General features: G+C 41.2%; 1 protein-coding gene across 1 annotated transcript in view; it reads left to right on the forward strand.

Moving 5' to 3' along the window:
- Window positions 1-19,200, forward strand: part of LOC117362912 (thioredoxin domain-containing protein 9-like) — a 44,080-nt gene that overhangs the window by 18,165 nt on the left and 6,715 nt on the right. The window contains 2 exon segments of the mRNA XM_033950003.1: window positions 3,608-3,676; window positions 11,811-11,932. Coding sequence (XP_033805894.1) covers window positions 3,608-3,676; window positions 11,811-11,932 — 191 coding nt within the window.

Raw genomic sequence — 19,200 nt, forward strand, 5'->3', positions numbered from 1 at the left:
CAAGCCAAGAAAGTGTGGGCTCCCCTTTTCTAGAGTATATGCAGGCTCCTCCAATTCATAAATTCCAGATTAAATGCAGGCCCTGCCAATACATAGATTGACCAATACATAGGCCCCCCCAATACACAGATCCCATGGTCACAGTCCATACAGGCTTCATCATTTCCTGTCTGTGAAAGGACTGGAGCTTGTAACAATTCAGCCCGTTGGTCTGTTGAAAAACGAAATCCACGTTGCCATTCTTGAGCCATGAGAGTTACCCAAAGAAACAAACTGAATAGTAAATCAAATAACTTGGTAGCTTTTACATCAGTATGGGAAGATATGTCAGGTAGCAGAAACATGGTTGACATAGGAGCAGTGTAACACAGACACTGTTTCAAGTTTCATGTTTATTAATAGCTTGATATACCACTTATTGTTATAGCATCTAAGTAGTTTACAATATAAGAAAATGGGGGAGAAAGTTAAATATAGAGGGGGGAAGGGGGTTGAAGATAGCTTAAAGAAAAAAGGGAGAAGAGAAAAAAAAAGGAAGTAGGGATTGTTTGCAGAGAGTGTCCAGGCTCCCAAAATTGGAAGGAAGAAGGCTTAATTACAGTAAAAGCATCTCTAAATAAGAAGGCTTTTAGGTCAGTTTAAAATTTTTGCAAGGATGACCTATTAGGTTTTCATGTTACTATCATAGGACCTAGAACCATACATGTTGACATCCCTGAAGCCTGGGTTATCAGCATAGTGGGTCTTAAGTCACAGATGGGGAGGGAGAAAGTATCATGCAGGGCAGGGCCCCTTCCCCAGGCAATATTTATTCATTTTTATTTAATTCCTTTTCTATCCCGTCCTCCCCAAAGAGCCCAGGATGGTTTAGAGGTCAACATGCACAATATACAATTAACAGGTTAAAGTTTGCCATAGTTACAGAACAAGTTTTTTTCTGGTAAAAGTTTTTATCCTAACTCGATACATACTAGGGATCTAATACCAATATCCATAATATGTTTATTCAAAGCTTATATTCCGCTATTGACTGGAAACAGTCAAATCTGAGTGGTTTACATGAACTTTTACAATGGTGTCACAAAGCATGAGATTCTGTAGTGGTGTAACAATACAGAACAATTTACATGAGCTATTGTAATGGTGTTACAATACACCCTCCCAGGTAATTATACCCTTTTACATTCTTCCTGTGCCTATACATACAGCACCTCTCTCAAATCACAATCTAGCTCTCAAATCACAGCTATCTATCTATAAATATAGCTATCTAGCTATAAATATAGCTATAAATCCCTCACAATCTAGCTATAAATATAGAATATATCATGTGCCCCAAAAATAAAAGCTAACTTAACGAATTTTAAAAAACAAGCCCTACTAAAACAAACTCAAATAAAAAAAATAATGCTGCATTATATTTCAGTTCAAGTCACTGTCCGCAAGAAACATTTCTTCCATCTCAGATTACTCCACATTTTGCAGCTCCTCCGATTTGCTCATAGCAAGGAATAAATCCTTCTATCATGGGACAACATGCAGGCTGTGAGATGGAAACAGGCAAACACCAAGGGCTCCTTTTACTAAGGTGCACTAGCGTTTTTAGCACACGCTACATTGCCGTGTGTGCTAACCCCGCGCTACATGCCAAGAGCTAACGCCAGTTTAATGCTGGTGTTAGCGTCTAGCTTACACGGCAATGCAGCGCACGCTAAACGCACGCTAAAACCGCTAGCGCAGCTTAGGAAAAGGAGCTCCAAGTTGTAAAAGGCCCCACTAATGCCATCAGGACAGCTGCGCTCTGCTTCATCACCTCCAGTCTCAGTGTCGGAGCTACTAGCCACAATGATCTGACAATGCTGCATTGTCCATCGTAAACAGGGCCTGCCACAAGCAGCAGCCTCTTGAGACCCAGCAGAAGGAAGAGACAGCTAGCACAAAGCAGGATCGGCATGAAGCAGAGCCTGAGCTTCAACACAGTCACAAGCATCTGCTCTTAAAGAGGAGACAAGCAGCGCAGCACTCCCCGCGAAACAGGTAGGAAGGGCCTCAGTATAAATATGGCCTTTCAATCGTTACACAATTTAACGATCGGAATTCTGTAACTTCAATATTATTGGTTAATATAACATAAAATTAAATTAAATTAAACCAAGGAAAACTATCCGATAAAGCAAATTTATTTCCAAGTTTCCAAGTTGTTGGGTTTTTCATACTGTCTATCCCAAGTATCTAGATGGTTTGCAATAGGTTAATAGAAAAAAAAAGAATAAAATATTATCTAAAACATTGAGGAGGAAAAACAGATAGACAAACAAGACTGACAGAAGTCCAAGAGGGAGGATTGGGGAGGGAGGCAAAGTTACAATAAAATTAGCTTTGGAAAAGGGTATCAGGTAGGAAAAGAACAGTAGGTGAGGGAATCTCTTTGTCAGAAGGGTATGGTTAACCTACATAGAAAGCATCTCAAAATAGGAAAGTTTTTAATTTAGATTTGAATACTGGTAAGGAAGTTTCAAGTCTGAGTTCATTGGGCATTGCATTCCATAGTGTCTGTGTCATAATGGAGAAGATAGATTTGCAGGTATGATCATAGAAAATTTTGCAAATATGGGGTATTGCAAGAAGATTTTGAGAGTTGAAAAAACACTAAGGGGTCATTGAAACCCACATCCTATACGGATGCCATCTTGAAAAAAAATGACTGATTGAGGATAATCTCGCTAGATGAATCACCGATCATATAACAATCCTGACTGAACCCGAAACTCATCTACAGAAGAAATTTTACAGTGTTCCCGCTAAGCTGCGCTGGGGTGCGCTGGCGCACAAAATATTACCTCGCAGCGCACAAGTTTCTCGTCACAGCGCACACAGTGTAGAGCACAGTTCTTCAACCGCCGGTCCGCAAACAAAATCTTGCCGGTCCGCGAAGGATTCGGTCCCCGCCGCAACGAAAGGCCGGCGTCAGCTGACTTGCAACTTCCTGTTGTAGTCGCTGTGCCGGGACTCCTGCCTTCGCCGGGACTCCTGCCTTCCACCGCGTTTGCCTCCTGCCTTGTCTCCGCACCTCCAGACCAGCAGCGGCAGCTGTGTATGCTTTTAACTTCGGCACAGAGCTGCCCCTAATCAATAGTTTAGCGCGGTTTCATAAGGCAGCCTCGGGGCCTTTGCTAGGCCGGCCCACATCGCATCATCGAAGCGGGCCGGCTATCAAAGGCCCCGAGGCTGCCTCATGAAACCGCGCTAAACTATTGATTAGGGGCAGCTCTGTGCCGAAGTTAAAAGCATACAGAGCTGCCGCTGCTGGTCTGAACTCTTGGGCCACTGAAGGAGGGCAAAGAGCAGCTGTCCTGGAGGTTTCCTTTCCTCTCGCCTTTGCAGGTCCCTTTTTTCCACCTTTTTTTTTTTTCTTCTTCAAACGGCAATGGGCCCCAGCATCGACATCAATCAAGTAAGTTCCACTGTTCCTTGCAAGCGGTTCTGCTCGGCCAAAGCTTCCCCTCTGACATGAGCCACCCTCAGGGAAAGAAAGTGACCCGCAAAGGTGAGGGGAAGGGGGGCAGATGATGGAAGTTGGAGGGGGGAGAGAGAAGGGGCAGATGATGGAATGGAGGAGATGAGAGAGAGAAGGGGACAGATGATGGAAGTGAGAAGAAGGGAGAGAGAGCAGAAGGCAGATGGATGTCAGTTGAGAAGGGAGAGCAGATGCTGAATGGAAGTGGGGAAAGAACACATACTGGATGGAAGGAGGAGATAAATAAAGGGGGAAGAAAATAGTAAGATAATGGAGGGGTGAGGGAAAGGGGTGACAAGCTGTGTGTAGACACAGTGAAAAGAGGGAAACGGGACTAAATAGTAAGAAAGAATTTAATTTAGATGGAGGCAGAAAATAGAGAAGGAAGACCAGAGAAGAAAAGGGAAGAGAGAGCAGAGAATGATCAGATCTGAGTGGAGGAAATGAGAAGAGAGATATGCTAAAAACCACAGGGGGGAGGGAAGGATAGAGATGCAGTTATTTTGAAGCTACACTGTTAAGTTAATATGCTGTTGGTAGAGTTGCAGTGGCATCCTAAACATATTTCTGGCAAGCCAACTGTATATGGTGACATTATTAGAAGATGACTGTGTGAAACTTTAGGGAACTTGGATGCCAATCAGTTTTTGGAAGCCAAAGGAAAACATACATTTTTTGTATGCTATACTGTATGTTTGGCTCATTTCTACTTCAGTTTTGTTCTTGCCTTTTCGTTTTGTCTTCCTTCCACCATCTCTTATCTGCCTTCCTTATCATCCTTTTCAATGTGATTTGGCAGCTCCTGTCAATCATAGGCTGGCTGTGCAAGATTGCTAATTCTAGATGCCTGGGTGACCTAATGCCTGTGCATGTGATTTTCTGTTTTTGTGTTTAAAACATTTTGCTGAAAGCACAACAGTGCAAAAGAGTAAAACAGATTTTATGCTGTTTATTCTAGGAATAAGCAGTGGGCTTTCCTAAGTCCATCTTAATAATGTCATGCAGATTTTTTAAGGAAATTATCCAAATCTTTTTTTAATTACATGTTGAATGAAAAATATTTTCCCAGGTTTGTTTTAAATCTACTACTTAAAAGCTTTATTGCATGCCCCTTTACTCCTAGTATATATTTATTTTTATTTTTTATTTTTTAGTATATATATATTTATCTTTTGGCATGGCCCATCAGTTATAGCATTTGCTACATGATGGGCCATGCCAAAAGATAAATGTAGCATTTGCTACATGAATTGATTTTTTGTCACGTATGGTTAAGGGGCTGGAGGAGTTGCCGTACAGCGAAAGATTAGAGAAACTGGGCCTCTTCTCCCTTGAGCAGAGGAGATTGAGAGGGGACATGATAGAAACATTCAAGGTACTGAAGGGAATAGACTTAGTAGCTAAGGCAGGGAGAACGAGAGGGCACTCTCTAAAGTTGAAAGGGGATAGATTCCATACACACGTAAGGAAGTTCTGTGGTAGAAAGCAACATATTTATTTGGCTCATAACTTGCTGGCGCCCGATATTTTTAGCTCACAGTGAAAAAAGTTTGCTCACAACACCCGCCCGCTTAGAGGGAACACTGGCCAAAAAACTGATCAGCTAGTACACTATCCTTCAAATTTCAGTAGTTATTAGTAGGACAGATAAGGGAGGAGCTGTGGTTATACAGAACAGATCAGATTATGAAATGGAAGCTATGTGACAATTATCTGATGGTCAATATTATTTAAAGTTGTCAGAAAATCCAACTACCAAAAGACATATAAGGAGAGACTGGAAGACCTGAATATATATACTCTACACTAGAGGACAGGGGAGATATGATACAGACATTTAAATACTTAAAAGGTATTAATATAAAACCAAATATTTTCCAGAAAAAGGAAAATGGTAAAACTAGAGCACATAAATTGATGTTGTGGGATGGTAGACTTAGGAGTAATATTAGGAAATTCTTTTTCAGAGAGGGTGGTAGATGCCTGGAATGCCCTCCTGAGGGAGATGGTGGAGAAGAAAACAGTGACAGACGTTATTCTTAGTTTACAGGTTAAATTTGTCATAATTACAGTGTAAGCCTTTTCAATACAACAAGACACATACCAAGGATCTTGTATCAATATATATTTCTTTGTAATCTATCAGTCATGGGCAGGGGAGTTAGGTGAACAGGTATGTTTTTATTGCTTTCCTAAAGTTGAGGCGTCCTTCAAGGGATCTAAAATGTGAAGGCAGTGGTTCGGTATGAAGTGGGAGTAGGAATGCTGTTTGGTGGTTTGCAGTAGCTTGAGTGTTAGGTTTTGAACATTAGGCTATTGGTTACCCTAGCAGAGCTCTGCAAGACTATTAGGCTCCACAGGGATGCAGAAGTTCAGGCCTCCAGTTCTGCAAACAGGCCAGGCTTTCAGGATATCCACAATGAATATGCATAAAATATACACTTCTCCCTCCATATTTGCTGTGATAGGGGATTAACAGACCCGCGAATACAAAATAACCGTGAATAACTTTTTCATATATTATTCGCTGTTTTCTATTAAAAACCATTGTGAATATAGTGAAACTGCGAATAACATGGTGGGAGACCTGGCCTGTTCCTGAAGGAGAGGCAAAACACAATGAAGAAAGTGCTGGGAATCAGCGATTTTCTCTGTAAAAGCTTGGAATCAGCGATTTCGCTACACAAGCCGATGTAATTTGGGGGAGAGGAGCCAGCAAGCTAAAAACTGCGAATAATCGAAACCGCAATTGCTGAAACTGTGAATACAGAGGAAGAAGTGTAGTACAATCTCATGCATATTCATTAGGGATACCCTGAAAACCTGGCATGTTTGTGGCACTCAATATCTGCATTCCTGCCTACAGGTGAAAGGTTGAGAAAAGGAATGTGTGCCACATACTAGAGCTGCCTAATTCAGGGAAAAAAATTTCAATTTGATTCAATTTGCTTCTCTTTCGATGACACCGCTTTTTAAGTTTAAAATTGAATCAATTGTTATTGTAAAACTAAATAAGCCAGATTAATGCAGATTGAGTCTGTATAGTCAGTGCTATCAGAAAATTATGTCCTTTTCATACACACAGAACACAGATACACCCTCATTCAGTATGGAATAAGTAATCACAAACTAAAAATAGAAATATATAGACCAGTGTTTTTCAACCTTTTTACACCTATGGACCGGCAGAAATGAAATAATTGTTCTGTGGACCGGCATCGGTCCGTGGACCGGCGGTTGAAGAACACGGGGCTAAGTCATGGGCCAGACCCCACCCATCTCTACCCAATCTCCACCCCAGACCCCGCCCCATAATAATACTAATTGCACTTTGTTCGTCCCATGCCTCATCTGGAAACCTTCCCTCTGACGTTGCAACGTCAGAATAAAGGCTTCCAGTTCAGGCGCAGGATGCCCGTAGGAGCCACTGCCCGTGGCTTTGTGCACTGAATCAGTTAGGAAGAGGGAGCTAGCTCGAAGGTAATGCCGCATTGATCGCACCGTGGACCGGCGGTTGAAGGACACTGTTTGGGCCTGATGCACGTGCTGGCCCTGTGGACCGGCAGGAAATTTCTGTGGACCGGTGGTTGAAGAACACTGATATAGACAAAAGTTAAAGTAAATGGCCAAGAGGCCAGATTCTGCATACAATGAAACATCACAGAAACAGTATCTCGTGTCCCTTAATACTGTGTAAAATATAAAGGCCACCTTTTATCAAGCTGCGTTAGGGTTTGTTATCGCCAGCCACTGCGATAAAAGCTTCGACGCTCATAGGAATTCTATGAACGTCGGAGCTTTTACTGCAGTGGCCAGAGATAAAAAGCCCTAACATGGCATGATAAAAGGGGGCCAAAGTTAGCAGATGTAAATGTGAAAAAACTGACAAATAACAATCACAATGTTATAAATTAACAAACAGAAATAAAACAAAAATGGAAAATAAGAAAATACCATTTTATTGGACTAATCCATTTTTAAATTAGCTTTCAGAGGTCAAACCCTCCTTCAGGTCAGAACAGTACACTGCTGTTACAGTATCCTGTCCTAACTTGGTTAGTAAAAAAATGTATTAAAGTTAGTCTAATAAAAATATTACTTTATTTCCATTTTCTATTTATATACATTTATCAATACAGCTACAATAAAGCAACATTTTTTCTACCTTTTGTCATTTCTGCTTTAATCATCCTTTTCACTCTCTTCTTTCCATCCAGTGTCTGTCCTCTCTCTCTCTTCCATGCATCTGCCCTCTTTCTCTGCCCCTTCCATCCACTGTGTCCCCATCCTTCCCCCATGGCTCTGCCTCTCCTGTCCAGCGGTTTCCCGCTCTGTTCCCTTTCTCCTCCTACACCCCCCATCCCAGGGCAAGCATCTCTCTTTTTTTCTCTCCATGTGTGGATTTAGCATCTTTCCTACTCTTCTCTCCTCATTTCTCTCTCTTCCCTCTGCTCCTCCAGCTCCCCTGTCCCAGGATTTCTCTCTCTTTCTCCCACTGTGACTTCAGCTTCTACCACTCTTCCCCACTACCTTATCTAATCTTTCTCTTGTCTCCAGGCCATCTCCCCCCCCCCCACCTGCCCTATAGTAAGACGTCATCCCCCTACCAAGTTCCAGCACCCTCCATTCATGCCCCCACCCCGAGGTTTGATAACTCTTCCTTATTCCCTCCCTTTCCCCTTCCTCCCTCACTTGCTCTCTTTCTTTGTCACCCCCCCCAAACACACTGTCAGCAGTGCAGTCTTCTCGGAGTTCTCCGAGAATCTCGGCGAGAGGGAGAATTAGAAGGCCTTGAGCATGCGCAGATGCATGCTCGAGGCAGGAAGATCTTCTAGCGGCACCGGCACGTCCTGTGGGCTACGTGCCGGTGCCAGACAGGGGTGGGTGGGGTAAGTTCAAGTTGTTCGTGCGGGGGGTGCCGGTTCACTTGGGGGGGGGAGCAGCGCCGCTGGCCTTGGGGGAGATGGGAACGCATCAAAGAGCGTTTTACATTGTTTCCTATGGGGAAACTCGCTTTGATATACGAGTATTTTGGTTTACGAGCATGGTTCTGGAACGAATTATGCTCGTAAACCAAGGTTCCACTGAATTTTGGTTTTTTATATTTATGCAATTGTAAATGCTGTTAATTGTTTATATCTGTATGTTTATCTATATGCACTTTTTCTTCAGTTTGGAAAATTTAAAAGATTAAAAAAAGAAAAAAAGGAAACTAGCACAGGAACAGCTCATCTCTGAGTGACTGTAACACTTTACTGTGGTAAAACATCTTATTTGATATTTTTTATTATGTAAATAAGTAATTCTAGTTTGTTAACCATAAGTACAAGCAGATTTTGGCATCAGAGTGTTTCCTGACAATTACGTGGTAGTTTTTATAGTGTGAAGAGGACGCAGGATCTTGTATCTGTGGGCTTATAAACTGTTTTAAAGGAAAATTCCCTATGGGGTGGTTCTTTAAAAATCAGGTAGCTGGCTAGTACTGCAAGGATCTCTTTTCCCACATACTTGTAGGTGTAAAATGTATGAGGTAAGAACTCTCTGGTTTTAAAAAATAATATAAAAATCCAGTATGTACTTCAGCTGAACTGTGTTTTCTCTGCCCTGGCTTTACCCCTTTGCCCCACAGAAACTGGAAGACAATGTTTAAAAAGAAATTTTGAGTGGGTAAACAACTGTAAATTGCCCATGAGGAGGATGAGGTCTGATGCCACATGGGCATTTTATTTATTTTTTTGTTTATATTTTAGTTTTTTATTCATTTTTCATATAACAACAAGTGTATCACATAAATTTATACAATTTCATTGAGTACACACTTGATAATCCTTCATAGATCATTGTAAATACAACATATTATTATATAATACTGTATTATAATATTGAAAAAGCATATCATACTTAATAAGTATACCAACTATTACTCTAATTATAAACCCACCCCCTCCCCTTCCTTTGAAAATTGCATACAATATGACAAGATATAATGATGAATTGTTTATATTATGATATGAATAAAATAAACCCACCCACACCCCTCTTATCCAATATCTTATTATGGGAAAATTGAATCATTCATTGCAAAAGTCTGTTAATGGTCCCCAAATCTTCTTAAACTTATCTATATATCCTCTTTGTGTTGCAAATGTACGCTCCATTTTATATATATGGCATACTGGATTCCACCAAAAGTTATAATTTAACCTGTCATAGTTTTTCCAATTGTGTGTTATTTGTTGAACTGCAATTCCAGTTAATATAAATAAAAGTTTGTTGTTATTTGAAGAAATTTGACTCTGTGCTCATTGCTGTGCCAAATAGAATCGTATCATATGTCAAGGCTACGGGGTTATCCAACATCCTATTTATTTGAGGCTAAATTGATTTCCAAAATAATAATATAAATGGACAATAAAATAAAAGATGATCTAAAGTCCCCGGCTCAAGATGACAGTGCCAGCATCTATTAGACTTAGAGCTATCAATTTTTTGTAAACGAATAGGGGTCCAAAAAGCTCTATGGAAAAGAAAAAAACATGTTTGTCTCATAGATGCTGAAACTGTACACCTTAACCTCCAAGACCAAAGTCGTGGCCATTGAGATGCATTAATCTGATGCTTAATCTTAATGCTCCAAATGTCTCTAAGACTATGTTTTAATTTTTATTTACAAATCCAGATATTAATTTGTACCACAATGCGGCCTGGTGACCCATAGAATCCATCTGAAAACATAAGAATTCTAGGCTATGATAATTATTAAGATTTCTCCATTCAGGGAACCCCGCCTGAATGGCCTGCTTCAATTGCAACCACCTAAAATATTGCGATTTATTTAAACCAAATTTATGTTGCAATTGTGAAAACTCAAGCAGTTTTCTTTTGTTCATCACATCCTCTAAAGTACGAATTCTAGCCATCATCCAATGTTTCCAGATGATTTTAAAACCGCCAACCTTGATCTTGGGGTTTAGCCAAATTGTTTGAGTTGTTGATTTATTTATTGGAATAGGAGTTAGACTACTTATATACCTTAAAGTTTTCCTGGTATCAACAAATATTCTATGTTCTTTATATAACCTTGGCATTTGAATACTAATAACATGACTAAGACGTAAAGGAAACATGAGTCTCCATTCTAACCAAAGCTAGTCTGGTATGTTATCAATGGGCTCTGGGAGGATCCAATACATACGCAGAATATAGGCCTGATGGTACCTATAAAAATTTGGAAAATTTACCCCACCCTCCATAATTGGTCTTTGCAAAGACACTAAAGCAATTCTAGGAATTTTACCTAGCCAAATAAATTTTGTTAGAACCCTATCCAATTTTTTATAAAAAGACCCCTGAAAAAAAATTGGTATCATGCCCATTTGGTAACAAACTACAGGTAAAATCATCATTTTAACAGTTTGTACTCTCCCCCACCAAGATAAATGTAAAGGATTCCATTGCTCACACATTTCTGTCACCTTCTGTAATAAATTTTTTTCATTAACTTTCATTGTATCTTCCACTGTTTTTGCAATCCAAATTCCTAAGTATTTTAAACCACATGGGCATTTTCATTAAGATTTTCACAGCTTAAAAAGCACAAGCCCAAAGTAGAAAAGATGCTATTCTCTTGTGTCTCTTTCCATTACAAAAGACACACTATCAGTGGTTAATGTGCTCTTCTGGTAGTGTTTTTTTGTGGGACTGCAAGACTCCCATTCAAACATCCAACATTTCTAGATTTCATAATATTTAAAATATTACTTATAGTTAGAACACTCACATGCACTAACAAATATTATTATGAGTATATGTACTTGCTCAGAGACAGACTATTAATTGAAAGTTATCATATGAAGTGCTTCAAACATATACTACAATACACTAGAAAGAAAAAGTGAATGTTTTAAAAATAGAAACAGAGTTGTCAACTTGCATAAATATGGTTTATCAGCACACATTTTATATTGCAATAATTACAAGTGTATCTAGGGAATAAGTTGGAAGAAGAAGGTGAAAGAATTTATAGGATGCTCAGATTTATAGATTATAATTACTATTTTATATTCCCTTTTAACAATCTAATGGAAATAGATTGCAGTGTTAGTGATTTTAAAAGGGAGAATTCATATTTTGGGGAATAGTTCGAGTATTGGTTTTATGTCTAAGATGATTTATGACATATTTAATGTTGAATGTATTTGCTATATCTTGTAAATTGTTTTGAGTAGTGTGTAGAAAAGGTAATCCAGAAATGAAGAAAAAGAATCACCATTTATGTTAATTGTTTCTTCATCAGGAATGGCTTTCCAAAGGGCATGGTGAATATAGAGAAATTCCAAGTGAGAAAGATTTCTTCCAGGAAGTAAAAGAGAGTAAAAATGTGGTCTGTCATTTCTACAGAGATGCCACTTTCAGGTAAATTGCTGCTAATCACACTGCTTATATAAGATCATATGAATACCTTTGGAATGAGGTAAGAGACTGGAAATAGTAACATAGTAAATGATGGTAGATAAAGACCTGAACAGTCCATCCAGTCTGCAAAAATACATGATTAAGTTAACTTGTCTCTTCTTTGATATTTCGGGCCATAGACGAAAGTCCACTTGGTATTGTCCTAGGTTCCAACTGCTGAAGTTGCCATCTAAGCTCACTCCAGCCTATACAACCGTCCCATTATTTGCAGGTTATCTACTGTAAAGTCTGGCCAGTAACGAAATGAAATGAAAAGTTATTACAGTTCTAGTGTAAAGGAATACATTTAGACCATTAGTTTCATCTGTGATACACATGGAAATTGTTCTTGCTTGGGATGCTGAGCTACGATTTGAAAATAAACAGTAAAGGTGTATAAAATTAATACAGAATGGAAAAAAACAACCAGGAGGATTAATGAATTCCCAGTTGTTATCCCAGGACAAGCAGGCAGCATTCTCACATGTGGATGGCGTCATCCATGCAGCCTCGGTACAGACAGCTGCAAAAGTGCATTGACACTTTAAGAACTTTAGAAAGTTTGCAACTGACCGCACCACACATGTGTCAGTGCCTTCCCGCCCAACGTGGCTTTAAGTTCCTAGTTTTCCGCAGAGCTAAGAAGTTGTATTTTCAAACGTTCCTTCATTTTTTGACTTTGCCTTCCAGCTCGCACATTCTTTTTTTCCTTAATTCTTTTTGTAAAAAAAAATAAAAATCTCAGGAGTAATTTTTTCTCCCTTTCATTGCCTTTCAACGGTTTGACCGGCAGGGCCTCTTTCTCACCTCAACCATTGAGTTCAATTTGGCTGAGGCAGTGTTTCCATCAATGTCCCGCCCGTTAACAGGTTTTAAAAAGTGTGGCGGTGCCAAAGGGCCATTTCCATCACAGATCCCTATAGCTGGTGCTTACAGTGCCTTGGTCCAGAGCATCGAATTCAGTCCTGTGCATGTTGTTCTACTCTTCAAAAGCACACCATTAAAAGCCACATTCTTCAACAAGAAAAGTTGTTCAATGTCAGCATTGAGGGGGATCCAGCATCGCAGGCATCGACGTCAAAGACACCAATGCCATCTGATGCACTGATATCGACTCTGGTGTCACATGTCATCGCTCCATCTGGTAAGCCAGATAAAAAGCCAACAGCTTCCCAGATGTGGTCGCAGGTCACTAAGGCATCGAGTCCAGTTATGCCAACCAAGCGAAGACCCTTTATGTGACTCATTTCAAAATCAAGGGGTGCATTGTCATCCTCTCTAGAATGAGTCGCAGCACTGTTGGTACCAGCGACTAAGCCAAAGGTACCAGTGCTTACTTTTTAACAGAAGCTCGATGCTCTGTTTCGTGAGGAGTACAGGGACATGTTTCGTCTCTTGACCCTGATACCAACTCCTCCGGTACGAGCCCAGCCTGAGCATGACACCACCAGGCCTTCCAGTACTACTGATGCTCCATTGATGCAACATCATGGATCTTGATACCGGTCATCTTGTCCATCCAGTCCTGCATTGAAGCATCATTCCTCCAGACACCATTCCAATTCTTTGAAGCATCATTCTTTTTCTTCAAGACAATCTAGTAAGTGTTCCTGCAAATCCAGGCATATTTCTCATCCACGTCCTGAGAAGCGTAAACATCCTGAAGAACCTTCGCTCTTGTCATCTGATCGACACCGTTCAGCATCGCTCTCCTTCTGTCCTTATTGATTCTGACCTGCAGTATGACTCCAATATAGACATTTCTCTCCCATGTTCATTGACAGGCTCTTAATTCCTTATGAATTCTCAAGGTCACTAAGATCACCTCAGCAACATCTTGTGACTATCCCCTCAATCTGACAGCTGTTCTACGATACAACAAGAAAAACCATTTATTCGGTAGTTGCGCCAACATTATGGAATGCCCTTCCCCTAACCCTATGGCAAGAAACTAGTTTAAATAACTTTAAATCCAATCTTAAAACTTTTCTCTTCAAAGATGCTTATGAGATTTACGATTGATAATAAAAAAAGCGAAGAGGCTAGTTCCAGACAACTCAACTTCTCTGATGTTTTCTCCTTTACCTTCTCCTTTTATTTTTAATATTGAATCCCTATACCTCTGTTTCAATTTTTTGTCTTAATAGTTGCTATTAGTTTGTTTGTCCATCCTCCTGACTTTTAATTAATTTTTAACATTGTAAAGATGTAAACCACTTTGATAAGTAAAGAGATATATAAAGACATAGTAAACTTGAAACTTGACTATGGAGGTTTATGACTCTCCTGAGGCACAATCTACATGAAAGACTCCTCCTAGAGTGACTTCTCCCACTGAGAGATTTTATTTCACTGGAGGCAGATTCCAAATATAGTGCTTAATTTTAGGAAACTTTGGACTATGACCATGTAAGGAGCTTCTCAAACTTCCCTTACATGGAATCCTGAGAGAAACCCTCCCAAAAAACTGGGAATCTCCTTTCTCTGTTCCTGTTGCCCCTAGGAAATTGGACTCTCTCTATAAGATTATTTCCAGTCCAGGTTTTGACAAACCCCAACTGTCCCATCAATCTTTAGTGGTAGATTTCACTTTGAAGGAGTCCACTCCGTCCAAAGTCTACGCCTTGGTCCTGCCTGGTCAAGAGGGACATACTAGGGACAGATTTGGCCAACGGCTTTATCAAAACTCCATGTTGGCAAATTGAGTCATCAATTACAACTTCTATTTTTCTTTTTACATGAAACGTCTCGTCAAGCAATTTGCCTGCTTTTCAGAAATATCTTCCATCTCATTGAATAAAAGGTTTTTCAGCACATTGTCAGCACTCTCACCTAGATCGACTTATGATGTCTTTGAGCTGATGTCTAGGGCTTCTTCTATGTCTGTGGCCATGAGAAGCTTAGCCTGGCTTAGGGTTGCTGATATGGATGTTAACCTTCAAGCCAGATTAGCAAATATCCCTTGTATAGGGGAAGAACTTTTCGGGGACTCGATGGAAAATGCCACTCAAAATCTCACTGACCATGGAAAATAGTGAGATTCTTTAGTTAAATCTAAACCCAAGCCTTTCAAGCCCTCTTCTTCATATCAGAAGCATTTTTCAGCCAAACTTTCTGCTCCTTCCAGGCCACAACAGAATAAACAGAAGGAACAATGTCCTCAGAAACCTCAAGCATCTGCTCCTGCTAAATCAACTCAGTCTTTTTAATGGGTTACTCGAGAGCATAGTTGCAATTCCTTTACATCAGCCTCTCCCTCAGCCAATCAAAGGTCATCTCCAATGTTATTTTTATCATTGGCAGTTGATCACTTCAGACCTCTGGGTTCTATGGATCATTCGAGAGGGTTACTTTCTTCATTTTGTCACCATCCCTCCAGATAATCCTCCAAGAGAGTCAGCTTTGAACCATTACCAGTCCTCCCTTCTTCTTCAGGAAATCGATTCCCTTCTCCTCAGTGCCATCAAGAAAGTTCCTATGGATCAGCAAAACTGGGGGTTTAATCCCACTATTTTCTAGTCCCGAAGACCAGAGGTCTCCAACCTATTTTAGATCTGAGAGCCCTCAACAAGTTTCTTGTCAAGGAAAAGTTTCGGATGATGTCTCTAGCCACTCTATATCCTCTCTTGGCTCACAATGATTGGCTATGCTCTCTAGATCTCAAGGAAGCATATACTCATATCCCCATTCACCTGTCTTACAGGAAGTACTTCAGATTTCAAGTGGCCCACCACCACTATCAATACAAGGTTATAACTTTCAAATTGGCCTCCTCTCCAAGAGTCTTCATCAAGTGCCTGGTGGTGGTAGCAGTGGCCTTGAGGTCTCAGGGCCTTTAAGTCTTCCCCTACCTAGATGACTGGCTCATCAAGGATCCTTTGTCTCAAGGTGTACTCTTAGTGAGAAATCAGACCATACTATTTCTTCAGAACTTGGGGTTTGAGATCAGCTTCCCCAAATCACTCCTTTAGCCATCTCAGAAGCTCCAGTTCATTGGAGCTCTGCTCAACACCACTCAACTCAGGGCGTTTCTTCCTCAACAATGTCAGGACACTTTAATCCAACTTTGTCATCAGATTGCCCAGCTTCAGTCAATTTCAGCCAGGCACATGATAGTTCTTCTGGGTCACATGGCTTCCAAAGTCCACGTGACTCTCCTTGCATGGCTTCATCTCTGGACGCTTCAATGGTCTCTGGCTTCGCAGTGGTCTCAGGTGCTCGACCCACTCTCACAACACATTTCTGTCACCTCGTGTCTTCGACGGTCGCTTCAGTGGTGGATGAACTTTTTCAATCTTTCCAGAGGTCTTTTGTTTCACACGCCTCCTCATCAAAAAGTTCTGGCCACAGATTTGTCAACCTATGCTTGGGGAGCTCATCTGGATGGCCTTCAAATGCAAGATCAGTGGTCCCCCAGAGAACAACACTTTCACATAAATCTTTTGGAACTCAGAGCAATTTACTATGCTCTCAGAGCAATTTACTATGCTCTCAGAGCTTTTCAGCATTTAGTAGTCAATCATGTCCTAGTCCACACGGACAATCAAGTCGCCATGTACTTTATAAACAAGCAAGGAGGGTTGGGTTCTCTCCTTCTCTGACAGGAGGCTCAGACGATCTGGCTTTGGGTGATTGCTCGCAACATCTTTCTCAAAGCAATCTATATTCAGGGGGAACAGAATTTCTTGTCAGACAACTCATCTCTCGCAGAGTCACAATTCTCTTCTACATCCCAACCTTCAGTCTTTACACTTGACAGCTTGGTACCTCTCGGGCTGTGCTCACCTGATCTTCATATTTCTCAGCCTGTCAGACTCATATGGGAAGCTTACAGAAAACCGGCCACTCAGCAGTGTTATCCGCAAAAATGAACCCGTTTTTCTGCTTGGTGTCTCCTTCATCTCCAGGATCTGAAATCCATCTCTGTTTCCTCAGTTTTGGATTATCTCCTTTATTTGTCTGACTCTGGCCTCAAATCCACATCCATTAGTCCATCTCGGTGCTATCACTGCCTTTCATCAAACAGTGGATGGGCAAACCTCTTACTGCTCATCCTCTTATCTCCAGATTCATGAAAGGACTTTTCAATGTCCAGTGGTTTGGAATCTCAATGTGGTTCTTGCTAAGTTGATGAAGCCTCCATTTAAACCAATGTCTACGGCTCATCTCAAATACCTTACTTGGAAACTTGTCTCTATTTCTCTCACTTCTGCCAGAAACGTAAGTGAACTTCAAGCGCTAGTGGCATACCCACCATTTACAGTGTTCCACCATGACAAGATTGTGCTTCGCAATCATCTGAAATTCCTTCCTAAGGTCATCACTGAATTTCATCTCAATCAATCAATTGTTCTTCTAGTATTCTTCCCTAAGCCTCATTCTCATTCTGGAGAAACAGCTCTTTACAATTTGGATTGTAAGTGGGCATTGGCCCACTATCTCAACAGGACAAAGCTGCATAGAACATCTCCTCAACTTTTTGTCTCCTTTGATTCTAACAAGTTGGGTAATCCTGTTTCCAAGAGAACAATGTCCAATTGGTTGGCTACGTGCATCTCATTCTATTATGCTCAGGCTGGGCTGCAACTGGAGAGTCGAGTCACAGCCCATAAAGTTCAAGCTATAGCAGCTTCAGTATCTTTTCTCTGCTCTACTCCTATTTATGAGATCTGTAAAGCTGCTAGTTGGTCCTCGGTTCATACTTTCACCGCTCATTACTGTCTGGAATCTTTTTCCAGACGGGATGGGCACTTCGGCCAAACAGTATTGAAAAATTTATTTTCCTAAAGGACAACTTTCCCCCATCCAATTATGGTTAGCTTGGAGGTCACTCAAATGTGAGAATATGCTGCCTGCTTGTCCTGGGATAAAGCACAGTTACTTACCGTAACAGGTGTTATCCAGGGACAGCAGGCAGATATTCTCACATGTGAGTGACCTCCAAGCTAACCAGAATGTGATGGGAGAAAGTTGTCCTTTAGGAAAATAAATTTTGCAATACTGTTTGGCCGAAGTGCCCATTCCGTCTGGAATGGGCACTTCCCCTGGTTGGCTTCTTAGCTGGCTTACTGAACTGAGGAGCTACATGCCTACGTTGGGCAGGAAGGAACTCACGCATGCGTGGTTTGGTCAGTCGAACTTTCTAAAGTTCTTAAATTGCCTAAGCACTTTTGCAGCTGTCCGTACTGGGGTTCCATGTATGACGTCACCCACATGTGAGAATATCTGCCTGCTGTCCCTGGATAACACATAACACCTGTTACGGTAAGTAACTGTGCTTACAGTACCCTAAACTTAGGCCCCCTTTTATGAAGCTGCATTAGGCTTTTTCATCACCTGCCACCTCAGTATTAGCTCCGATGCTCTTAAGAAGTCTATGAGTGTCAGAGCTTTTATCATCGCGACTGGCAATAAAAAAAAGCCTAACAGTTTCATAAAAGGAGGTGTTAATTTCTAAAGCCTACAGAATCAAGAATTATCTATAGGAGAACTGAATGGTTTAGGGAGTTCTTTGTTTCATGTTCTAAGCTAGAGGTGTCCAACCTTGGCCCTTGCCAGGCCAGGTTTTCAGGATTTTCACATTAAATAAGCATAAGACCTGTTTGCATACAGTAGAGACAATGCATGCAATAGATATTGTGCATATTCATTAGGGGAATTATGGAAACCTGATTAGACTAAAGTCCTTGAAAACTGAGGTTGGACACCCCTGATATAAACCGTATATACTCGAATATAAACCAGGACTTTTGGGTCAAAAAATTGGCCCCAAAATGGGGGTCCCGGTTTATATTCGGGTCAATGCCCCCTCCCAGAATTTTAAGGCCGCCACTGCCGCAAAGCTCTGCCCCCCCTTCTCCTCCCTGCCCTATCATACCTCTGCCAATCTGTGGTGGAGGTGCAGGTGCAGCGGGTCCTCTGCCGATCCGTGGTGGAGGTGCAGTGGTCAGTAGCAAGCTTTTCAAACTCCTGCCCCGCTGCTAACCGGCTGCGCGATCGAATTTCCTCATCTGAGCGGCACGAGCAGCAGCGCAATTTGGCGCTGCTTCTCAGTGCTCAGCGGCTTCCTTACTAGCTCACGTGAATTCTCATGCACCTGCACCTCCACCACAGATCAGCAGATGTATGAAGATAGGGCCAGGGAGGGTGGGGGACAGAGGGCAGAGCCTGGAAGGAAGAGTGCAGAGTGACAGGGGAAGGAAGGAAGGAAAGGTGCTGGATGAAGAGCC

Source organism: Geotrypetes seraphini, chromosome 6 (genome assembly GCF_902459505.1).
Source record: "Geotrypetes seraphini chromosome 6, aGeoSer1.1, whole genome shotgun sequence".
In the NCBI taxonomy this organism is placed as follows: Eukaryota; Metazoa; Chordata; class Amphibia; order Gymnophiona; family Dermophiidae; genus Geotrypetes; species Geotrypetes seraphini.